General features: G+C 28.0%; 1 protein-coding gene across 1 annotated transcript; it reads right to left on the bottom strand.

Moving 5' to 3' along the window:
• Positions 1–16,822: 16,822 nt before the first annotated feature.
• On the bottom strand, positions 16,823–21,900 carry LOC124919662 (probable methyltransferase PMT26). The gene is made up of 9 exons (XM_047459969.1): positions 21,745–21,900; positions 20,421–21,329; positions 20,192–20,341; positions 19,371–19,641; positions 18,428–18,538; positions 18,100–18,274; positions 17,666–17,938; positions 17,403–17,597; positions 16,823–17,327 (listed from the first exon to the last, which is right to left on the bottom strand). Exons 2-9 carry the CDS (start codon positions 21,291–21,293, stop codon positions 17,096–17,098), a joined length of 2,280 nt encoding a protein of 759 aa, XP_047315925.1. The 5' UTR covers positions 21,294–21,329; positions 21,745–21,900; the 3' UTR covers positions 16,823–17,095.
• Between the last annotated feature and the right edge of the window lie 2,382 nt (positions 21,901–24,282).

The raw sequence follows: 24,282 nt of genomic DNA, 5'->3' as shown, positions 1-24,282 counted from the left end.
ATCACTTAACTTGTGATTTTGAATTTGATAAATATTAATTATTAAATTATTAAATCATAAAGGTTAAAAATACATAAGTTCAGAGTATTTTTAATTTAGCCTTAAAAATAATATTTTGTTACCTGCGTGGATAAAAACACAAAATTTTAAAACGATTGGGAACAATATCACTTACTAATGTTGGTTTTATAGTGATTGTGATTTAGTGACTTATTGAATGACTTATAATTTGGAACGTATAATTATATTTGGTTTAAAAATATAAAAATTTTGTGTACGAGAATATTTCAGTTTTGTATATTTTCTACTTAGTTGGTTTATTCTTACAAATAATATGATAAGACAATATTATTATCGCGTTGATAGAATCACAAAAATTCTAAAAGATTGAAAACAATCACTTACTAATGTTGATTTTATAGTGATTGTGATTTGGTGCTTTAAATTTGAATAATTTGTGATTAGGACATCTAATTATATTTAATTTGAAATTATAAAAAATTCTATGTTTGAGAATACTTCATTTTTGCATATTCTTATACTCAATTGGTTTAGTCTTATAAATAATATGATAAGACTATATTGTTACAGCATAGATAGAAACACAAAAATTTTAAAAGATTAAGAACGATCGTTTCTCATTATTGATTTATAGTAATTGTGATTTTGTGACTTGAGATTTGTGAAGTAAAATTATATTATGTTTGGATGATAAAAACTCTGTGTATGAGAATACTTCATTTCTGCATATTCTCATACTTAGTTGATTTAGTCTTACAAATAATATGATAAGACTATATTGTTTTACATTGATAGAAACACAAAAAATGTAAAAGATTGACAACGATCAATTATCAATTTTGGTTTTATAGTAATTGAGATTTGGTGACTTGTGATTTGAGTTGGGACGTAAAATTATATTCGGTTTGAAATTATAAAACTATGTGTATGAGAATACTTCAATTCTGCATATTCTCATACTTAATTGGTTTAGTCTTACAAATAATATGATAAAACGGTATTATTGCGGTGTGGATAGAAATACCAAAATTCTAAAAGATTGAGAATGATCACTCGCTAATGTTAGTTTTATAGTGATTGTGATTTGGTTGCTTTAGATTTGAATTACTTTTGATTTGGACGTATAATTATATAAAGTTTGACATTAAAAAAATTATGTGTATAAGAATACTTCATTTCTGTATATTCTCCTACCTTGTTGGTTAATAAATCTTACAAATAATATGATAAAACTATATTGTTGTGGAGTGGATAGAAACACAAAAATTCTAAAAGATTGAGAACGATCAATTAATAATGTTGGTTTTATAGTGATTATGATTTAGTGACTTGTGATTTGAATGACTTGTGATTTGAGATGTATAATTATATTCGTTTTGAAATTATAAAAACTCTATGTATGAGAATGATCATTTACCAATGTTGGTTTTATATTTATTGTAATTTGGTGACTTGTGATTTGGGACATATAAATTATATTTGGTTTGAAATTATAAAAACACTGTGTATGAGAATACTAAATTTATTTGTATTCTCATACTTAGTATGTTTATTCTTACATATAATACGATAAGACTATATTGTTGTCGCGTAGATAGAAACATAAAAACTCTAAAAGATTGAGAACAATCAACTTATTAATATTGGTTTATAGAGATTATGATTTGGTGAATGATTTGGTGACTTGTGATATGAACGTCTTGTGATTTGTGACGTAAAATTATATTCGTTTTGAATTATAAAAAATCGGTGGATGAGAATGTTTCATTTCTGCAAATTCTCCTACTTAGTTGATTTAGTCTTATAAATAATATGATAACACTATATTATTGTCGCGTGAATAAAAACACAAAATTCTAAAATATTGAGAACAATCATTTACCAATGTTTATTTTATAGTAATTGTGATTTGCTGACTTGTGATTTGAGACGTATAATTATATTCAGTTTAATTTTCAAAATAATATTATAATAATATAATGTTGTCACGTGGATAGAATCACAATAATTCTCAAATATTGAGAACGAATAAATTGATTGTGATTTGGTGACTTTAGATTTGAATAACTTGTGATTTGAGACGTTTTAAAATTATAAAAAACTCTGTAAACGAAAATACTTTATTTCTGCAGATTCTACTAGTTAGTTGGTTTAGTCTTACCAAACCAATTATATGTAAGATAAGGCTATATTATAGCCGCGTAAATAAAAACACAATTTTTTTAATAGATTAAGAACGATCACTTATTAATGTTGCTTTATAGTGATTGTGATTTAGTGACTTGTGATTTGAATGATTTGTGACATAAAATTATATTTCGTTTCGATTATAAAACTATTTGTATGAGAATACTTTATTTTTGCATATTCTCTTACTTAGTTGATTTAGTTTTATAAAAAAATATGCTAAGACTATATTGTTAACGCGTGGATAAAAACACAAAATTTTAAAAGATTGAGAACAATCATTACAAATGTTGGTTTTATTGTGTTTGTAATTTGAATGACTAGTCATTTGAGACGTGTAATTATGTTCGGTTTTAAATTATAAATATTTGTGTATTAGAATATTTTATTTCTACATATTCTCCGAATTAGTTGGTTTAGTTTTATAAATAATATTACAAGACTATATTGTTGTCACGTGAATAGAAACAAAAAAATCTAAAAGATTGTGCACAATCACTTACAAATGTTAGTTTTATAGTGATTGTAATTTGTTGACTTGTGATTTGAATGACTTATGATTTGAGATGTATAATTATATTCGGTTTAAAATTATAAAAACTCTATGTATGAGAATACTTTATTTCTGCATATTCTTCTACTTAGTGGTTTAGTCTTACAAATAATATGTAAGACTATATTGTTACCGTATTGATAGAAACACAATAATTATTAAAGATTGACCGTGGTTAGAAATATTCTGACGACTCTGTGTAATCTTGAGAGAGAACTTATGATATGTTTAAAGTCATCAATTTAATTCTGCTATCAATTCTAGGATTCTTTAAAATAAGTTTTCTGGTGTTTGAAGTTATACTTGGGTCTTCAGTTGTAAAATTTCCGAAAATCAAGATTTGATTTTTTACCCAACCTCTTGGATTAGTTACTTCAAAATTGTCTAGACACAATTCTAGGATTCTTTAATGATAAAGTTTGTTGTTGTTTGTTTGTAGTCACATTAATTTTATGCTTGTGAAACATTTGTCTTTTATCCTCGTTGGTTTTTACTGACAAGCATATGGTCGGATAAATATTTTATCTCCAACAACTTTCTCTTTTTTGACTGGTTGAAGTCGATGATGATGATGATGCTCCTTTGTATTCTTCCTCGATTTTGTTGACAAGTAAGTATTGATTCAAGTTTTGTTTAAAAAAATCGTAATTTAAGAGTTGTACTTATCTAGTTATTTATACTTCTTAGAGTAATGTTTATTATTTTTCTCAATTAAAAAGTATGGTTTTAATTTACTTTTTTCTCATTTCTCTAGTACATTTATGTGAGTGGATATTCTGGGTTGAACCATTCATGGGAAAGTTGACAACAACAATTTATAAACCGGATCATTGTTAATTCTAAGAGTAAAAAATTCGGTATGTTTAATCTTTTTTCTTTGAACAATATTTGTTTTCATGTTACCAGCGTTATTGTATATTAAATCAAAACTATGTAATGTTGTTGTTGTGTAGTAGGGTTTTTGCGATGAAACTATAGAAATTGTACATGGATCGGCTTGGAACCAATTTTCGAAGCTTAAATAAAATTGATACCTCAGTTGGTAAGTTTGTTTATTTATTTTCTGTAATCTACTATAACCATTTAGATAACATAAACTTTAATTTTAAAAGATATATACCATTACTTGGTTACAATTTATTTGAATTAGGTACAAGTGATCATTAAGGTAGATAAAAAAATATATTAAGTTCATAAAGCAATAGTAATTTTTGGAGAGAAAAAACTTAATGACTAATTAATCTGTTTGGATGATTGAAACTTATGTTACATATCTCTTTCTAACAAAAATAAAATTAGTCTTACCTAATTTGTTAAACACATATAATATATCTATGTGTTTAAGATCAGTATTATAAGAATACATAAGAAGAAACTATAGATAATTAGTTAGACTAAATTAAGTAACAATAAATACAAGACAAAACCTTCATATTCTATATATTTTAAGTTAGGTTTGATAATTATTTGAATATTTAAATCTATATATTCAATATTATTTTGACTTATTAGGAGGCAATATCACTTCAATTGTGATTTTGAATTTGAAAAATATTAAGTATTAAATGATTAAATTATAAAGGTTGAAAATACATTAGTTCTATATTCATTTTCTTAGTTGCTTTAGTTTTAAAAGAATTAATAATATATAATAAAACTATATTGTTGTCACATGAATAAAAACACAAAACTTCTAAAAGATTGGGAACAATATCACTCAACTTGTGATTTTGAATTTAAGAGTATTAAGTATTACATGATTAAATCACTAAGATAGATGATACTTCATTTTGGTATATTTTCTTACTTAGTTAATTTAGTCTTAACAATATTATATTGTTACTTGCATGGATAAAATCACTAAATTTTAAAATGATAAGGAATAATATCATTTACTAATGTTCGTTTTATAGTGATTGTGATTTGGTGACTTCTGATTTGAATAACTTATAATTTGAGACGTATAATTATATTAAGTTTGAAAATATAAAATTTTTGTGTATGAGAATACTTCATTTCTTTATATTCTTTTACTTAGTTGGTTTAGTCTTACAAATAATATACTAAGACTATATTGTTGCCGCGTGGATAGAAATATAAAAATTCTAAAAGATTGAGAACGATCACTTACTAATTACTAATGTTATTTTTATAGTGATTGTCATTTTGTGACTTTAGATTTGAATGACTTGTGATACTAATGTTATTTTTATAGTGATTTTCATTTTGTGGCTTTAGATATGAATGACTTGTGATTTGTGATGTATAATTATATTCAGTTTGTAATTATAAAAACTCTGTGTGTATATATACTTTATTTCTACATATTCTTCTACTTAGTTGGTTTATTCTTATAAATAATATTTATTTATGCATATTTTCTTACTTTGTTGATTTAATCTTACAAATAATATATATTAGACTATATTGTTACCGTGTGTATAGAAACACAAAAATTCTAAAAGATTGATAACGATTCTTTACCAATGTTGATTTTATATTGATTGTGATTTGGGATGTATAATTATATTCGGTTTGAAATTATAAAATTTCTTTCTGTATATTAATCTATCAAATAATATGATAAAACTATATTGTTGTCGTGTTGATAGAATCATAAAAATTCTAAAAGATTGAGAAAAATCTCTTCATAATGTTGGTTTATAGTGATTGTGATTTGGTGAGTTGTGATTTTAATTACTTATGATTTGTGACGTAAAATTATATTTTGTTTGGATTATAAAAATTATGTGTATGAGAATACTTCATTTCTGCATATTCAAAATTTGATAACACTATATTGTTGCGGCGTGGATAAAAAATAAAACAATCACTTACTAATGTTAGTTTTATAGTGATTGTGATTTAATGGTTTTACATTTGAATGACTTCTGATTTGGTACATATAATTATATTCAATTCGACATTATAAAAATTTTATGTATGATAATACTTCATTTAGCATATTCTCCTACTTAATTGGTTTAGTTTTACAAATAAAATGATAAAACTATATTATTGTCGCGTGGATAGAAACACAAATTCTAAAAGATATAGAACATTTACTAATGTTGGTTTTATAGTGATTGTGACTTGATGTATTTAGATTTAAATGATTTGTGATTTAGGACGTATAATTATATTAAGTTTTAAATTATAAAAATTTTGTGTATGAGAATACTTTATTTTTGTATATTCTCCTAGTTAGTTGATTTAATTTTGCATATAATATGATAATATTATATTGTTTCCGCATAGATAGAAATGCAAAAATTATATAAGATTTGGAACAATCACTTTGGTTTATAATGATTATGATTTGGTGACATGTGATTTGGGACGTATAATTATATTCGGTTTCAAATTATAAAACTTTGTGTATGAGAATACTTCATTTCTGCATATTCTCCTACTTAGTTGGTTTAGTATTGTTACAAATAATATGATTAGACTATATTGTTTCCGTGTAGATAGAAACAAAAAAATTCTAAGAGATTGAGAATGATCATTATCAATGTTGGTTTTATGGTGATTGTGATTTGGTGACTTGTGATTTGGGACGTATAATTATATTTGGTTTAAATTATAAAAACTACGTATGAGAATACTTCATTTCTGCATATTCTCCTACTTAGTTGGTTTATTATTACAAATAAGATAATAATACTACATTGTTGTTGCGTAGATAAAATCACAAAAATTCTAAAATATTAAGAACAATCACTTACTATTGTTGGTTTTATATTGATTGTGATTGGGTGGATTTAGATTTTAATGACATGTGATTTTGGACGATTAATTATATTTGGTTAAAATTAGAAAGAAAGAAAATTGTATGAGAATGCTTCATTTTTGCAATATTCTCCTATTACTTGGTATATTATTACAAATAATATGATAAGACTATATTGTAGTGTCATGGATAGAAACACAAAAATTCTAAAAGATTGAGAAAAATCACTTCTAAAGGTTGGGTTGTTGTGATTTGGGACGTATAATTATATCTGGTTTGAAATTATAAAAACTATGTGAATGAGAAAATACTTCATTTCTACATATTCTTTTACTTAGTTGGTTTATTCATACAAATAATGTGACAAGACTATATTGTTGTCGCGTGGATAGAATCACAAAAATTATAAAAGATTGAGAACAATCATTTACTAATCTTGGTTTTATACTGATTGTGATTTGGTGGCTTTAGATATGAATGACTTGTGATTCGGGATCTATAATTATATTTGGTATGAAATTATTAAAACTCTTTGTAAGAGAGTATTTATGATAAGACTATATTGTTGTCGTGTAGATAAAAACACAAAAATTTTAAAAGATTGAGATCGATTACTTCCTAAGTTTGGTTTATTTAGTGACTTGTGAATTAGAACGTATAACTATATACAGGATGAAATTATAAAAACTCTATGTAAGAGAATATTGTTTCCGTGGGAATAGAAACACAAAATTTCTAAAAGATTGAGACTGATCATATACTAATGTTGGTTTTATAGTGATTGTGATATGTTGACTTGATTTGAATACGTATATTCGGTTTGAAATTATAAAATTTTGTTTAGGAGAATACTTCATTTCTGCATATTCTCATACTTAGATGATATAATCTTTAAAAATAATATGATAATAATATATATTGTTGCCGCGTGGATAGAATTACAATAATTCTAAAAGATTGAGAACGATCACTTATTAATGTTGTTTTATAGTGATTTGGTGACTTGTGATTTGAATTATTTGTGATTTGTGAAGTAAACTTATATTCGGTTTGGATTATAAAACTATGTGTATGAGAATACTTCATTTTTGCATATTCTCTTACTTAGTTGATTTAGTCTTACAAATAATATGATAAGATTATATTGTTTCCGTGTAGATAGAAACACAAAAATTCTAAAAGATTGAAAACAGTCATTTACCAATGTTGGTTTTATAGTGATGATAATTTGGTGACTTGTGATTTGAATGACTAGTGATTTGAGACGTATAATTATATTCGGTTTAAAATTATAAATCTCCGTGTATTAGAATACTTCATTTCTACATAATCTCTGACTTAGTTGGTTTAGTTTTACAAATAATATGATAATACTATATTGTTTCCGCATAGATATAAACACAAAAATTCTAAAAGATTGAGAACGGCCACTTTTTATTGTTGGTTTATAGTGATTGTGATTTGGTGACGTTAAATTATATTCGATTTGAAATTAAAAAACTCTATGTATGAGAATATTTTATTTATGCATATTTTCCTACTTAGTTGCCTTAGTCTTACAAAAATATGTTTATACTATATTGTTGTTGCATAGATAAAAACACAAAAATTCTAAGATATTAAGAACGATCAGTTACCAATGTTGATTTTATAATTATTGTGATTTGGTAACTTGTGATTTGGGACATATAATTATAATTGATTTGAACTTATGAAAAATTTGTGTATGAGAATATTTCATTTTTGCATATTCTTATACTTAGTTGGTTTATTTTTATAAATAATATGATAAGACTATATTGTTGTCGCGTTGATAGAAACACAAATATTTTTAAGATATTGAGAATAATCACTTACTAATGTTGGTTTTATAGTGATTGTGATTTGTTAGCTTTAAATTTGAATGATTTATGATTAGGAAATATAGTTATATTCAGTTTGAAATTATAAAAATTATGTGGATGAGAATACTTCATTTCTTCATAATCATTTACTTAGTTGGTTTAGTTTTACAAATAAAGTTATAAGACTATATTGTTATCGCGTAGATAGAAACATAAAAATACTAAAAGATTGAGCACGATCACTTCATTTTGTTGATTTATATTGATTGTGATTTGGTGACTTGTGATTTGAATAACTTGTGATTTGTGACGTAAAATAATATTCTGTTTGAATGATAAAAACTATGTGTATGAGAATACTTCATTTCTACATATTCTCATACTTAGTTGGTTTAATCTTACAAATAATATGATAAGACTAAATTATTGTCAATGGATAAAACACAATTTTAGAACGATCAATTATTAATGTTGGTTTTATAGTGATTTGGGGACTTGTGATTTGAATTTGGATATAAAATTATATTGGGTTTGAAATTATAAAACTCTATGTATAAAAATACTTAATTTCTGCATATTCTTATACTTAGTTGGTTTAATTTTACAAATAATATGATAAAACTATATTGTTGCTGAGTGGATATAAATACAAAAATTTTAGAAGATTGAGAACAATCACTTAATTATGTTATTTTATAGTGATTCTGATTTGGTGACTTTAAATTTGAATGACTTGTGATTTAGGACGTATCATTATATTCGCTTTGATATTATAAAAAATTGTGTATCGAATACTTTCTTTCTGCATATTCTCCTATTTAGTTTCTTTAGTCTTACAAATAATATGATAAGACTATATTATTGTGGAGTTGATAGAAATACAAAAATTCTAAAAGATTGAGAAATATTACTTACAAATGTTAGTTTATAGTGATTGTGATTTGGTGACTTTTGATTTGAATGATTTGTTATTAGAGAAATATAATTATATTCGGTTTAAAATTATAAAAACTATGTGTATGAGAATACTTTATTTCTGTATATGCTCTTACTTAGTTGATTTATTTTTTAAATAATATGATAAGACTATATTGTTGACGCATCGATAGAATCACAAAAATTTTAAAAGATTGAAAACGATCATTTACTAATGTTGGTTTATAGATATTTTGTGACTTTTATTTGAATGACTTATGATTTGGGACGCATAATAATATTCAGTTTTAAATTATAAAACTATGTGTTTGAGAATACTTCATTTCTACATATTCTCTTACTTAGTGATTTAGTCTTACAAATAACATGATAAGACTATATTATTGTTGTGTTGATAGAAACACAAAAATTCTAAAATATTGAGAACAATCATTTACCAATGTTGGTTTATAGAGTCATTTATCAATATTGGTTTATAGTGATTGTAATTTGGTGACTTGTGATTTGAATGACTAGTGATTTAAGACGTATAATTATATTCGGTTTGAAATTATAAATCTCCGTGTATTAGAATACTTCATTTCTACATATTCTCCGACTTAGTTGGTTTGATTTTACAAATAATATGATGAGAATATATTTTTGTCGCGTAAATAGAAAACAAAAATTCTAAAAGATTGAGAACAATCACTTTCTATTGTTGGTTTATAGTGATTTTGATTTGGTGACGTAAAATTATATCCGGTTTGAAATTAAAAAACTTTATGTATGAGAATACTTTGTTTCTGCATATTTTCCTGCTTAGTTGAATTAGTCTTACAAAAATATGATTAGACTATATTGTTGCCGTATTAATAGAAACACAAAAGTTTTAAAAGATTGAGAACGATCATTTACCAATGTAGGTTTTATAATGATTGTGATTTGATGACTTGTGATTTGGGACGTATAATTATATTTGAATTAAAGTTATATGAACTTTGTGTATGAGAATACTTAATTTCTGCATACTCTCGTACTTAGGTTGTTTACTCTTACAAATAATATGATAAGACTATATTGTTGTCGTGTTGATAGAATCACAAATATTTTAAAAGATTGAGAAAAATCACTTACTAATGTTGGTTTTATAGTGATTGTAATTTGTTGTCTTTAAATTTGAATGATTTGTGATTAGAACATATAATTATATTCAGTTTGAAATTATAAAAAATTTGTGTATGAGAATAATTCATTTCTGCATATTTTCATATTTAGTTGATTTAGTCTTATAAATAATATGATAAGACTATATTGTTACCGCGTAGATAGAAACACAAAAATACTAAAAGATTGAGAACGATTACTTCCTATAGTGATTCGTTGACTTGTGATTTGTGATGTAAAATTATATTATGTTTGAATGATAAAAAAACTCTATTTATAAGAATACTTCATTTTTACATATTCTCATACATATTTGGTTTAGTCTTACAAATAATACAATAAGACTATATTGTTGCCACATGGATAGAAACATAAAAATTATAAAAGATTGAGAACAATCACTTATTAATGTTGGTTTTATAGTAATTGTGATTTGTTGGCTTTAAATTTGAATAATTTGTGATTAGAACATATAGTTATATTTAGTTTTAAATTATAAGAACTTTGTGTATGAGAACATTTATTTTTGCATGTTCTCTTTCTTAGTTGGTTTAGTTTTACAAATAATATGATAAGACTATATTGTTACCGTGTAGATAGAAACACAAAAATACTAAAAGATTGAGAACGATCATTTCCTATTGTTGATTTATAGTGATTTGGTGACTTGTGATTTGAATGACTTGTGATTTATGACATAAAATTATTTTCTGTTTGAATGATAAAAACGTGTATGAAAATACTTCATTTCTACATATTCTCTACTTAGTTGGTTTAGTCTTACAAATTATATGATAAGACTATATTGTTGTCACATGGATAGAAACACAATAATTCTAAAAGATTGAGAACGATCAATTACCAATGTTGGTCTTATAGTGATTGTGATTTGATGACTTGTGATCTGGACGTAAAATTATATTCGGTTTGAAAATTTAAAACTTTGTGTATGAAAATACTTATTTTCTGCATATTCTCATACTTAGTTGGTATAGTCTTAAAAATAATATGATAAAACTATATTATTGTCGTGTGGATAGAAATACAAAAATTCTAAAAGATTGAGAACAATCACTTAATTATGTTATTTTATGGTGATTGTGATTTGGTGAATTTAGATTTGAATGACTTGTGATTTAGGACGTATAATTATATTCGGTTTGACATTATAAAAATATGTGTATCAGAATACTTCATTTCTGCATATTCTCCTACATAGTTTTTTAATCTTACAAATTATATGATAAGACTATATTGTTGTGGTGTTTATAGAAATATAAAAAAATCTAAAAGATTAAGAAAGATTACTTACAAATGATAGTTTATAGTGATTGTGATTTGGTGACTAGTGATTTGATTGATTTGTTATTTGAGACGTATAATTATATTCGGTTTGAAATTATAAAAACTTTGTGTATGAGAATATTTTATTTTTGCATATTCTCTTACTTAGTTGATTTAATTTTGTAAATAATATGATAAGACTATATTATTTCCGCGTTGATAGAATCACAAAAATTCTACAAGATTGAAAACAATCATTTACTAATGTTGGTTTATAGTGATTGTGATTTGGTGGTTTTGATTTGAATGATTTATGATTTGGGACGCATAATTATATTCAATTTTAAATTATAAAAACTGTATATGAGAAACTTCATTTTGGCATATTTTTCTACTTATGTTGTTTATCTTACAAATAATATGATAAGACTATATTATTGCTGCGTGGAAAGAAACACAAATATTCTAAAAGATTTAGAAATATCACTTACTAATGTTAGTTTTATAGTGATTGTGATTTGATAACTTGTGATTTTAATGGCTTGTGATTTGAGATATAGAATTATATTCGGTTAGATATTATAAAAACTATGTTTATGAGAATACTTCATTTCTGTATATTCTCTTATTTAGTTGGTTTAGTCTTACAAATAATATGATAAAATTATATTGTTACCGCGTGGATAGAAACACAAAAAATTTAAAAGATTGACAATGATCACTTATTAATGTTGCTTTATAGTGATTGTGATTTGAATTATTTGTGATTTGTGACGTAAAATTATATTCGGTAAGGATTAAAAAACTATGTGTATGAGAATACTTCATTTCTGCATATTCTATTACTTAGTTGATTTTGTCTTATAAATAATATGATAAGACTATATTGTTTCCGCGTAGATAGAAACACAAAAATTCTAAAAGATTCAAAACAGTCATTTAACAATGTTGGTTTTATAGTGATTGTAATTTGGCGACTTGTGATTTGAATGACTAGTGATTTGAGACGTATAATTATATTCGGTTTAAAATTATAAATCTCCGTGTATTAGAATACTTCATTTATACATATTCTCCGATTTAGTTGATTTAATTTTACAAATAATATGATAATACTATATTGTTTCTGCATAGATATAAACACAAAAATTCTAAAAGATTGAGAACGACCACTTTTTATTGTTGGTTTATAGTGATTGTGATTTTTTGACGTAAAATTATATCCGGTTTGAAATATAAAAACTCTATGTATGAGAATATTAGTTGACCAAGTCTTACAAAAATATGATTAGACTATATTGTTGCCGCTTGAATAGAAACACGAAAATTCTAAAAGATTGAGGACGATCATTTACCAATTTTGGTTTTATAGTGATTGTGAGTGATTGTGATTTTGTGACTTGTGATTTGGGACGTATAATTAAATTTGATTTGAAGTTATAAAAACTCTGTGTATGAGAATATTTCATTTCTGCATATTTTCATACTTGTGATTTATGACGTATAATTATATTCAGTTTGAAATTATAAAAATTTTGTATATGAGAATATTACCTAATTAGTTGGTTTAGTCTTATAAATAATATGATATGGCTATATTGTTGTCGCATAGATAGAAACACAAAAATTCTAAAAGATTTAGAACGAACATTTTCTAATGTTGGTGTATAGTGATTGTGATTTTGTGACTTGTGGCATAAAATTATATTATGTTTAGATTATAAAAACACTTTGTAATAGAATACTTGTATATTCCATTTAGTTGATTTAGTCTTACAAATAATTTGATAAGACTATATTTTTGCCGCGTCGATAGAGACAAAAAAGTCTGAAAGATTGAGAACGATAATTAATCAATGTTGGTTTTATAGTTATTGTGATTTGAATTGGGATATATAATTATGTTCGGTTTTAATTAATAAAACTCGGTGTATAAGAATACTTCATTTCTGCATAATCTATTTCTTAGTTGGTTTAGTCTTACAAATATATGATAAGACTATATTGTTGCGACATTTATTGAAACATAAAAATTCTAAAATATTGAGAATGATCACTTACTAATGTTAGTTTTATAGTGATTGTGATTTGGTGGTTTTAGATTTGAATGACTTGTGATTTGGAACGTGTAATTATATTCGATTGGACATTAAAAAAATTCGGTGTATGAGAATACTTCATTTCTGCATATTCTCGTACTTAGTTGGTTTATTAGTCTTACAAATTGTTAGGATCAAGATCGCCAAAAGAGACTAGGGTCTCACAAAGGTGAACGCTTACACACACGCCGGTTGATAATAAGCCTGTTAGAGGTTAATATCGATCTCTATTCTTCGCAAATTGTCACAAACTCTTTAACTGAGTTCAAGTGCAGAAGTGTTTGTTTCAACTTGAACCAACGAATAATCGGTTTAGAAGATAGCAAAGGAAAGAAGACACAACACAAGATTTATGGATGTTCGGAGATAAACTCCTATGTCACCCCTTCTTCTCAAACCTTTGAGAATGATATTCACTAGAATATTTGATCTGTTTACAACACGTACACAGACTTAGTCGAACCATCAAGGCTTAGTTATTGTTTGTTTTTGACCTTTCAATAAGCTCACTTTGTTGAACAGGAACAAATTCTGTCAACTTATAATGCTCACCACTCACACAGAATAGGTTATATTGTAATACACTTGAGTTTCTAACACACTCTTTGAGAACTGGTAAGTTTCGAAAACTTGAGCGATTTGATAGCAAAGATTCAAGATGTCGGAATAATGCTTGTTCAAAGGTAAAATTTCGGTGCTTAAGTATATGACTTTTGTCTTCTTAAGTAGGCAAATATATTAATGGATATATTTGTGACTTCAACGGCTATGTCTGCTTCAAGAAACCACTGTTCTTCTCTTTGATTGGTTGAAGTCCAGAATAGTACAGCATATGATATATTATTTGATCTTGCATGTATTTTGATTATAAAAGTTAAGATGGCATTAATTGGATTATCATTTTTTAGGAGCATACAGCAAGGATAATTTGTCTTCTAATGTTCTTGATAGTCTGAATTTTGTTGGAAGACACTGCTATCAAAAGGTCTTCCTCAGACTTGCACCAAAATGGAAATAAAAAGACTGAGGTAGTCTAAAGCTGATTTCTGCAATTACCTAATATTTTTTCTCTTTGGGATATTATTTGAAATGTGAAAACTCCATCTAACATGTTTTCTTCTTTTTTTCAGGTGAAGTGTCATTCATGGGATCCTCTACCATTGTCCATGAATATACACATTTTATTCTTTTGTAGATTGATATTTGAGCCAATATATAAATATATGTTTAAATTACCTTCCATTATATAGAGTTCTATTTGAGAACAAATAAGAATATTTTATTAGCCCATGTAATGTTCTATTGGTAGGGCCACAAATATGCTCAATTTTAGATACAGTTTCATGTAATGCAATGAAGATGTATATAAATAGATTCTTCTGTTGCGTGAGAATTTTGTCTCTTCCCCCATAAAGGAAAAAAACTCATTACTTCCCTTCACCCCTTCTCTAATGGAACTCACTAAAAAAGAAGAAAAAGTAGTAGAAAACAACTTTTTCCCTTATGATTCTAATTCCTTGCCTTCAAAATTCGTTTGGCCGATCACAAGAAGGAGCTAAAGCAACCTATGGTTGACCTAGAGGGCTACTACAAAGGTAATGAAGAAGCAACCAAGGAATGTGTTAGACTTATCAAAGAGGCTTGTATCATTGTATGTCTTAGCCATGGCCTCTTCCAAGTGATCAACCATGGAATTGATGCTACTTTAATTAAATCTTCCCACAAATTATCTGGTGACTTCTTTAATTGCCCGATAAATGAGAAGCTCAATGCTCAAAGGATCCTGAGTACTAGTTGGGAATATACTTATGCCCATTCTAACCGATATGCTTCTATGCTTCCTTGGCAAGAAGCATTCTCATTTCAATTCCATCAAAATGACAATACCCAAGTGCTTGTGGACTACTTCAAATCTGTTAAATTAGGAAATGAATTTCAAGATATAGGGTAAGATAAAGGCTTTTGTTTTGGCTGTTCAGAATAAAAAAAAAATTAAAAATAAAAAATATCAGAGCCAGGTTTCGATCTTGGGACCTGTGGGTTATGGGCCCACCACGCTTCCGCTGCGCCACTCTGATTCTTGTAGATTTTTATATTTATTTTTGTCAAAACACAATAAGCATAAGAGTTATTATAATTATGTGAAATTATTGATTTAGTTATGTCATCACCCACAATAGTGTTAAATTATCTTAGTACACCTACAACCATGACCATCCGCATCCGTTTAAAACAATTTTGATGGGAATCGAATCCGTAACCTTTTACCACTTAAATTAAATTATCTATATATTATTATTTAATGAATCATGTAAGTATATATGTATAAGATTAATTTGCATATGTGTTTGTTATAAGTCTGATGTTTGGATGGATGTTAGATGGGTATTCCAGAAGTACTATGAAGCAATGAAGTGGCAATGTTGATTGGCAAACTATTGAGAATAAAAGTAAATCTTACATACCTACTAAGGTAGCTCAATGGTAAGAATCGGTTTAAAAGATAAAATGTTACGGGTTCAATTACATCTAAAAACACAGGAGCCATTTTTTAAAATAGATTTACAAGCTATAGGAGATTCTTAGAGGATGGAAGGTCTATGAGATGGAATTACTACCAACCTTGCATGGATCCAGGTTTCACTCTTGGAACCGGTCCTCATTCTGATCCAACCTCTTTGACATTCCTCCATCAAGATCAAGTTTCCAAACAATAAGTGGCAAACCATTCCACCCCGACCCAACGCTTTTGTAATCAACATCGGCGACACTTTCATGGTAAGTTTCGTTGGCTGGCTATTATCGAGAGTAATTGTTTTGATAGATTTGTTTGATATATACTACATGCATTAACGAATGGGAAATACAAGAGCTGTGAACACAGGGCAGTGGTTTTCTTCTCATCTCCCAGAGAATATAAGGTGGTGAGGCCACCAGAGGAGCTCCTCTTTGTGAATGGTGATAACAATGATAATTTAGAAAAAGATGGACAAAAAACAAATCAAAGAATGTGCTGCAGTAGTAGGAAGAAATACCCATATTTCACATGGTCCGATTTGTTCGTTTTTACCCAGAATCATTACAGAGCTGATTGTTCTACTCTTCACAATTTCTTCACCCATTTATATGATATATTTATCTTCCCCATTTGCAACTACTTTCAATATCAAAAAAGGGATAACACAGCTAATTAATCTAGCTATAGCCAATAAGAAGATTGGTCTGATCTTGTAGGGATTTCTCTAAGGAATGAATACAATACAATTAGGAACACAATTGTTTGTTTTATCTTTCAAGCAGCAATGGCATAAGTGATTGTCTCCATCTCATTCGGGCGCCACATTGTCTTCTGAACGCAAAGCAGACCTTCATTGTCGTTAGAGTACGTCAATCTTATCTCCCATTGCATTGCTCTAAACAAACTCTCCAGTTCGCTTATTATATCTACATGGTCCCGCACTATCAGCTTTCCTTCCGGTCTAAGTATACGGTCTGTTTCAGCTACCAAAGCCATGAAGTTGCATCTGTATAATTAATTAATACCAACTTAGTTTTCTGTAAGGAAGAAAAACACAAACAAGTAGCAAAAAGATACATACTTTCTCTTGATCTTTGAGAATAGATGATCGGCGTGAAGAAGATCGTATGATCTAGGATAAGTACTGAAAGACTCGCACCAATCATGATACGTTCCGAATAAACCTCGCTCGAAGATAATTGGAAGTGTATCTGGGGAGTCTATTGGGACAACATTCATCACCCATACGTTCAACTCCTTTAGAGCAGCAGCAAACCTAACAATAATATAAAGTTTAATAATATTCCCAAGTACAAAAGAAAATAAAGAATTTTAATTACATACCCTCCATAAATAGCTTTCATGTCCATCACATTCCTCACAGTGGACCAATTAATTCCCAATCCTCCAAGATATGACTTGTTCACCACTCGCTTCCAATGTTCATGATCTGCTGTGAAATCCTCCGGTGCTGGTTTGCCATACACTCCAATTTGAGAACCCAATAACCAATAAGGTGTCTTCGTTAACCTCTCTGACCATTGCTCTGGCCACTGAGATCCTCGTTCTGTCGCATCAGTTGGTAATTTGTGCATACACGCTTGCAATGGTACACTCCTGTGTTTATATACATAACACACCATTTTTAAGTGGTATTTCATGACGATCACAATTACATTGGTAAAGTACGATGGTTAAAATTGAAAATTACAAAACATGCCTTTTTTTCCTTATTTTATTACAGTAAATGGTGAGAATAAGGAAATACGTGAACATACCAGGCTGCATTTGGATCATCAGATTCATGGCAGAGTGGAGGTTTATCTTCTGATCTTTGTCCATAGCATTCGTTTGTCATAGGCTTCTGATATATTGCTATACCAACTCCATTTACTCTGTCTTTCGTTATTGAAACCACTTCCCAACACATTCCCTTTGTTAGCTGTTTCATGGCTGCAAAGTAAAATCACATGTAACATATGGTGTTAACAACAACAACAATTGAATTGCAAAGTAAGATCACATGTAACATATGGTGTTAACAACAACAACAATTGAATTACTGTCAAGGAAACGATAATATACTGTACTAATATAATCATCTACCTTCCCAGATCTCAACATCTTCTGTAAGTTTTTGGTAAACAGGTGTAGCAGACCACACAAAGTAGCCTCCAGGCCGAAGTAATCGGTTCAGCTCCAACAGTAGTTTACCGCCTGCATGAAGTAACGAGTTGTTTTGTTATATATTCAGAAAAATATTATCATAAATCACAATGATTTAGAAAAATAATATAATCAGGATCTTCTAGAAAAAAAATGTCATAATACCGAAGTAAACAAAAAAAAAGTTACACTACAATTTGAATCATGGTCTAGAAAATAATTTGTATGCCAAATAAACAAAAATTGTACTATATAATCTTTTTTTGAAAAAGATCAACTTTCATAGAAAAAAATAAGCGCAAGAAGCGTTCAATGGTTACAAGAAAAATCGTACTATATGATCCAGATCATGATTTAGGCATTGTTCAAACTTGGGTTATTTGGATAACCAGAGGGTTGTTTTCAAATAACCTTGTCCAGTGTAGGTTATTAAAATTGATTATTTAGGTAAAAGGACGTTAAGGGTGTACATAAATAATAAATAAAGGATATTTTGGTTTATGATTTGAATCATGTTATTGATGGGAGTGGATGATTCAGTGGTGTGTTATTCGAGATTAAACACAAATAATCCAAACCTAACAAGGCCCTAGAAATATCTTAACCAAACGAAAAAAATCACTTTCAGTTTGAACTTTTGACAATTATTCAATAGGATCTTGATTGTGATAAAATACCAGTTTCTAAATAGGCTCAATTGGTTATGCAAAGAAATTAGCAAATTGTGCAGATAAATCCCTCCCCATATTAAAGACAAATAGGAATCGTGGAATTCTTGTGTTTAAAGCTGAAAACACTTAAGAAACAAGTATCATAAAAGCTTAAGTTCCAAAGTCAACTAAGAAGATTATCGAAACCGTAATAAAAAAAATCAAGAGAGTACCTTCAATGTGCCAGGGGACCCTACAACGAGCACAATGGACAACATCAAATACTCTTGCAGGGTATGGAAGTCTCTTGGTGCCCATTACTGCAGATATAGCAGGGATGCCTCTTTCAAGTGCAAATTGAACTTGTGCTTCATGTTCATCTTTCGGGGCCACAGACATGGTGAGCACATCTTTATCAAAGAGATAGCCTCCAAAGCTAGCAACCCCACACCCAACATCTAATACCACCCGAGATCGCTTTCCCCAACCAATATCAGGTACAGACTGCAGAAAACAAAAAGTATATGTATCCATCATGCTAAAAGTGTACATTGGAATTTTTAATTTTAGTCAAAGGGAGACAAACAATTTCAAAGCACTCAAAAACAATTCATTTAAGAATTGATCACACACTTAGGGTGTGTTAAAACTGAAAATTAAGTGTTGAACGTCGAATGCCTAATTTTAAGTGTCGAATTAGTCAAGTGTGTAAAATAAATGCCGAATAAACCAAAAGAAAATATCAAAATTTTAAGTGCCTGATGCAAGTTCATTTGATAAATTGAGGATCTAATGTAGGGAAGTAGTTATAGTAAAGCAAGCCAGAGGTCAAAGTTGTCTTCTGTACGATCTTACTATTTTGCAGATTTAAGACAATCATAGCTTATGAAATTAAGCCATATTTTTCAGCTTAATTATAATTTGAGCTGAATTTAAATAATTAAGTGATTTTTTAGATGACAGTTATCATAATAAACTTAATTCAAATCAGCACAGTTATTTAGATTAAATAATAAATGTGTTGCCAAAAACTGCAGTAGTTAGAAAATCCAACCTGTTGTATGAAATCAATATAATGAAGTGCTCCATGTTTAAACTGGGTTCCACCACCAGGAAACGTAAGATAATCACCACTAACTTTCACCCAGTTCTGGTGTCCCTTAATCTCAGCAAGTTTCGTATGTGGAACATTATGATACCATATCTGCAAAAGACAAACATTATAAGAAATTCATCTTATGAAAATAAATACACAGCACAAAAAGATAAGAAGAACCATGCACCTTTTCCCTGCTAGTAGGCCAATCAACAGATTTTTGGTATCCTTCTGGAAGAGGAACAAGACAGGTGGGAGGATCCTCTGGGCAATGCCTCTCCCTGTGCTCATAATGCTTTGTTGATCTTAGGCTCTTTATAGCTTGCAGGTTATCAAGACAAGGAATGTAATCTGGGCCAGCGGTGACATTGCACAATCTCCATTTATATCCACTTTGTCCATCAGATTCCTGTGATTCTTTTTCATTTTTAGACTCTGTATCCTGAGTTGTAAATGCCCCATTTTGGGTGCTGGTTTCATTTAAAAGCTCTGATTGTGGGCCTGAAGGAAATAGTTCAGCAGAAGACTCCTCTTTGTCTTGCTTCACCTTCTCTTCTGTATTCTCATCAGAATTGTCTGATTTATTCTCAGTCTCATTTGGATTTGGTTTGTTTTCATTACCACCTTCGGATGCCTGCGTGTTACTTCCATCACTATCCTTGTTTGTTGCAACATCAAAGTCATCCTTCTTTTCTATCTCTGTCTTGGAAGTGTCATCCGTCTTAGACTCATCCTCTGCGCCCTCATTTACAGACTTCTCTTCTTGATTGTCATTTTTCGTTACATCATCAGGCAAATCACCACGGTTGTCCTCAAATTGTTTATCATTATTCTCGTTCCCACCAGCAATCTCCTTAACCTCGCTTTCTTGGTCCTTCGAATCAATTCTCTTCTCTTGAGACGACACCTCATCGTTTTGGACAGGAACTACAGATGATGACGATGTCATCAACCACACTCCAACTAAAAAAAGAGCAACAAATGCAACTATCGACACAGTAGAACAGTAACCCGAGGATGATTTTCTTCCATCAACCCTAGAATACTTTCCTAACGCCATTCTTACCAACCAGTATTGCTCCTCACAAGTTCACACCTGAAAGACATAAAGCTTCGAATTTCAAGCAAATGAAATCAAGTGCAAACAAGTAGACCCAAATTAGGTATAGCCACCAAAATCAAAGACACAAATGACTTGTTTCCATTATTACACAAACTAACAGTCAGAAAAATCTTATCCTTTTAAACTTTCTTATGGAGAAAAACAAACAATAACCAATGCAACCAACGGAAAAACAAATCGAATTAACAAACGCACCATTAGTTCGTCATTTTAGTCCAGCTAAAGAAATCAAAATTGCATAATTCAAGAAAATCTTAAATGCAGTGATTAACTAGATGACAAAAACAAGTAATCATGACAACAGATCTGCATATTAGCAACGAGTAAATGAAGAAAGCGATTAAACATAAACAAAAACAAAGTACGAAAATCGAAGTTGAAACTATACCTGTGAATATAAAAAGCTGAAGATCTGAGATATAAACCGGAAGAGCAAATATGTTCATTGATCCATTCTTTATCTTTCGCTGTGTGCCTGTATCATCATCATGGAACAGAGATAAGCAAAAAAAGATATAAATAAAGAAGATTCAAGATGCGTGTAGACGAATGATTATTATAATAATAATAAAAGACGGCAACCTGATTGTGAAGGAAGAATAATAATTGTTTATTGACAAAGAATACTACTACTATAATAATGGAGACTGTAGAACGAACGAACGAAGAAGAAGGGGGAAAGAGAAAGAATGCTGTGAAACCGGTCAGACTAAATCTTCAGCACCGGCGATCCAGAGTCGGTTAACTCATTCAAGCCGTAATCAAAATCTCCATGTATATATATAAAAGGCTCTACTCTCTACTAGACCTGTTTGATTTGGGAAATTTGAAGAAATGTTACTAATAAGAGTTTAAATTTGAAAAATAACCTTTAGGTTAGTAATGTTTTCAAAAATATATTTTGAGTCCGTCAAATGTCATAATTTTCTGTACTCACGCGAATTTTATAGTTCGTGACGCGAATATGTATACAATTCACGTCACGCATTTTACCATATATGTCACAAACTATATAATTCGTGTCATAGGACAATATGAACATTCCACTTTGGGCGGAAATAATAGGTGGATATTTATCTTAAGATTTTGGATTCGAGCTCGTCAGGCGACAAAATCTGCGTTTGGTTATACGATTAAGTATGTTCGCGGGCTACATACTTAATCCGTTGTCCTATGTTTTTTTTTTCAAAAAAACATTCCACCGCAAAAAAATGTCATTTTTACAAATATTATTAACTTTGAGTTATTTTTTAAATTTTTATCTCTTATTCGTATTATTTTGTCAAATTTCTCTTTGTTTTAATCTCAATTTCATATAATTTATTTATAAAAATAAAGTTTTATACTTTAATAATAATAATAATAATAATAATAATAATAATAGAGTTCAGATAAGGTTTGGCCCTCTTTCTGGTAGAAAGCAACCAGTCATTTTTATGCATAATAATAATTTATTTATTTATTTTTTAGCTAATAATATTTTTTAATGTTATGACAAATATATATATATATTTCATTAGGATATGGAAACTCTGATTTTCAAGCTAATGGATTTATTTTAATTAATATTTTCTATTTTAATTCAACTTCCAACACTTGAGTCAAAATTTAATTTTCAATGAAGGTATATTACAATATTAAAGATTAAGAGTAAATCAAACATAATGGGGTTAGGCATATGCATATAATGTATATATAATATATAGATGGGTTGATTCACGGAATTGAGTTGGTCAAAGTAAACAACAGTTTGGTATTTATAGAATCTATGGTAGATTAGGTTTTAAAGCATTATAATTTGAAAGTGTAATATATTTATCTTATTTATTAAATAGTATAGTAGAATTTTAACTAATTTAATATTTTAGTTTCTTTTAAGATATAATAACTTTTATATTTATATATATATATATATATAAATATTTGTTAACATAGGAAGTTAAAATACCCAATTAAATACCCAATTAAATGTGACAAATTATTGGTATATTTTTATATATCAAAAATATTTATTAATATTTATTCGGTATACCCAAAAAAATATAAGGTACGGTACTATACCGAAATTATCGGTACGATAAATGTACGATATTTTTAAATTTTTGGTATATCGATTATATACCGAAATAATATTTATAAATTAAAAAAAAAAAATATATATATATATATATATATAATACTTATAAATAATTAAGTTATAATTTTCATTTCAATTAAACGGTGATCAACAAATCAACCAATTTAGTAAATTTATTTTCTTTTCTAATCGAGATTCAAATTCTAAAATATATATATATATATATATATATATATATATATATATATATATATATATATATATATATATATATATATATATTCTAATCTTAATATATTTATTCCATTCTCTACAAAAATTGATGTTAATTTAATTATAAAAATTTAATTTTTGAAAATCAAATTAAAATATAGTTAAATTTTAATATTATTTGGTATAAACTGATATTGCATTAAAATCGCGATATTTAGTATAATCGGTATGTTCCAGAAAAATTGTCATCCTTAAGGATAATGGTATTCAGTCAATAAATTAAATTAGTACCATATACAATAGTGAATTTCATTATTATTTGTTGCTCTTAATCGATTTGGATGGGTTTTACTTTTTCGGTTGGTTATTTAGTAAATAAATTGTCATCATGATTCACATTCACATAGTTTGTTATTAAACCAATAATGTCATTTGACCTATTGCTTTTTGGTTGAAAGGTCACATTTTGGTCTACATAAAATAATTTTTTTTAAGGAATGATTTGACATTCCATAAGTATAGAATTTTAAATTTTCATCTTCCTACAAAATTTTTCTACAAAAATTCTTTAGGTATATTCTTATTTGTTGTAGTTGTTTTAAATTTTATTAATTATAATTGGAATCGATGTTAACT

This window comes from Impatiens glandulifera, chromosome 1, assembly GCF_907164915.1.
Source record: "Impatiens glandulifera chromosome 1, dImpGla2.1, whole genome shotgun sequence".
NCBI lineage: Eukaryota > Viridiplantae > Streptophyta > Magnoliopsida > Ericales > Balsaminaceae > Impatiens > Impatiens glandulifera.
The sequence above is the reverse complement of the archived record's forward strand: the minus strand, read 5'-3'. Positions and strand labels throughout refer to the sequence as shown.

What these genes read in the sequence shown, in the direction of transcription:
- LOC124919662 (XM_047459969.1), bottom strand. Translation starts at nt 21,293, where the DNA reads ATGGCGTTAGGAAAGTATTCTAGGGTTGATGGAAGAAAATCATCCTCG. An exon ending in GATGATCCAAATGCAGCCTG is followed by an intron (nt 17,939 to 18,099) that starts GTATGTTCACGT and finishes ATATAAACACAG; the next exon opens with GAGTGTACCATTGCAAGCGT. An exon ending in ATGAAAGCTATTTATGGAGG is followed by an intron (nt 17,598 to 17,665) that starts GTATGTAATTAA and finishes TATTATTGTTAG; the next exon opens with GTTTGCTGCTGCTCTAAAGG.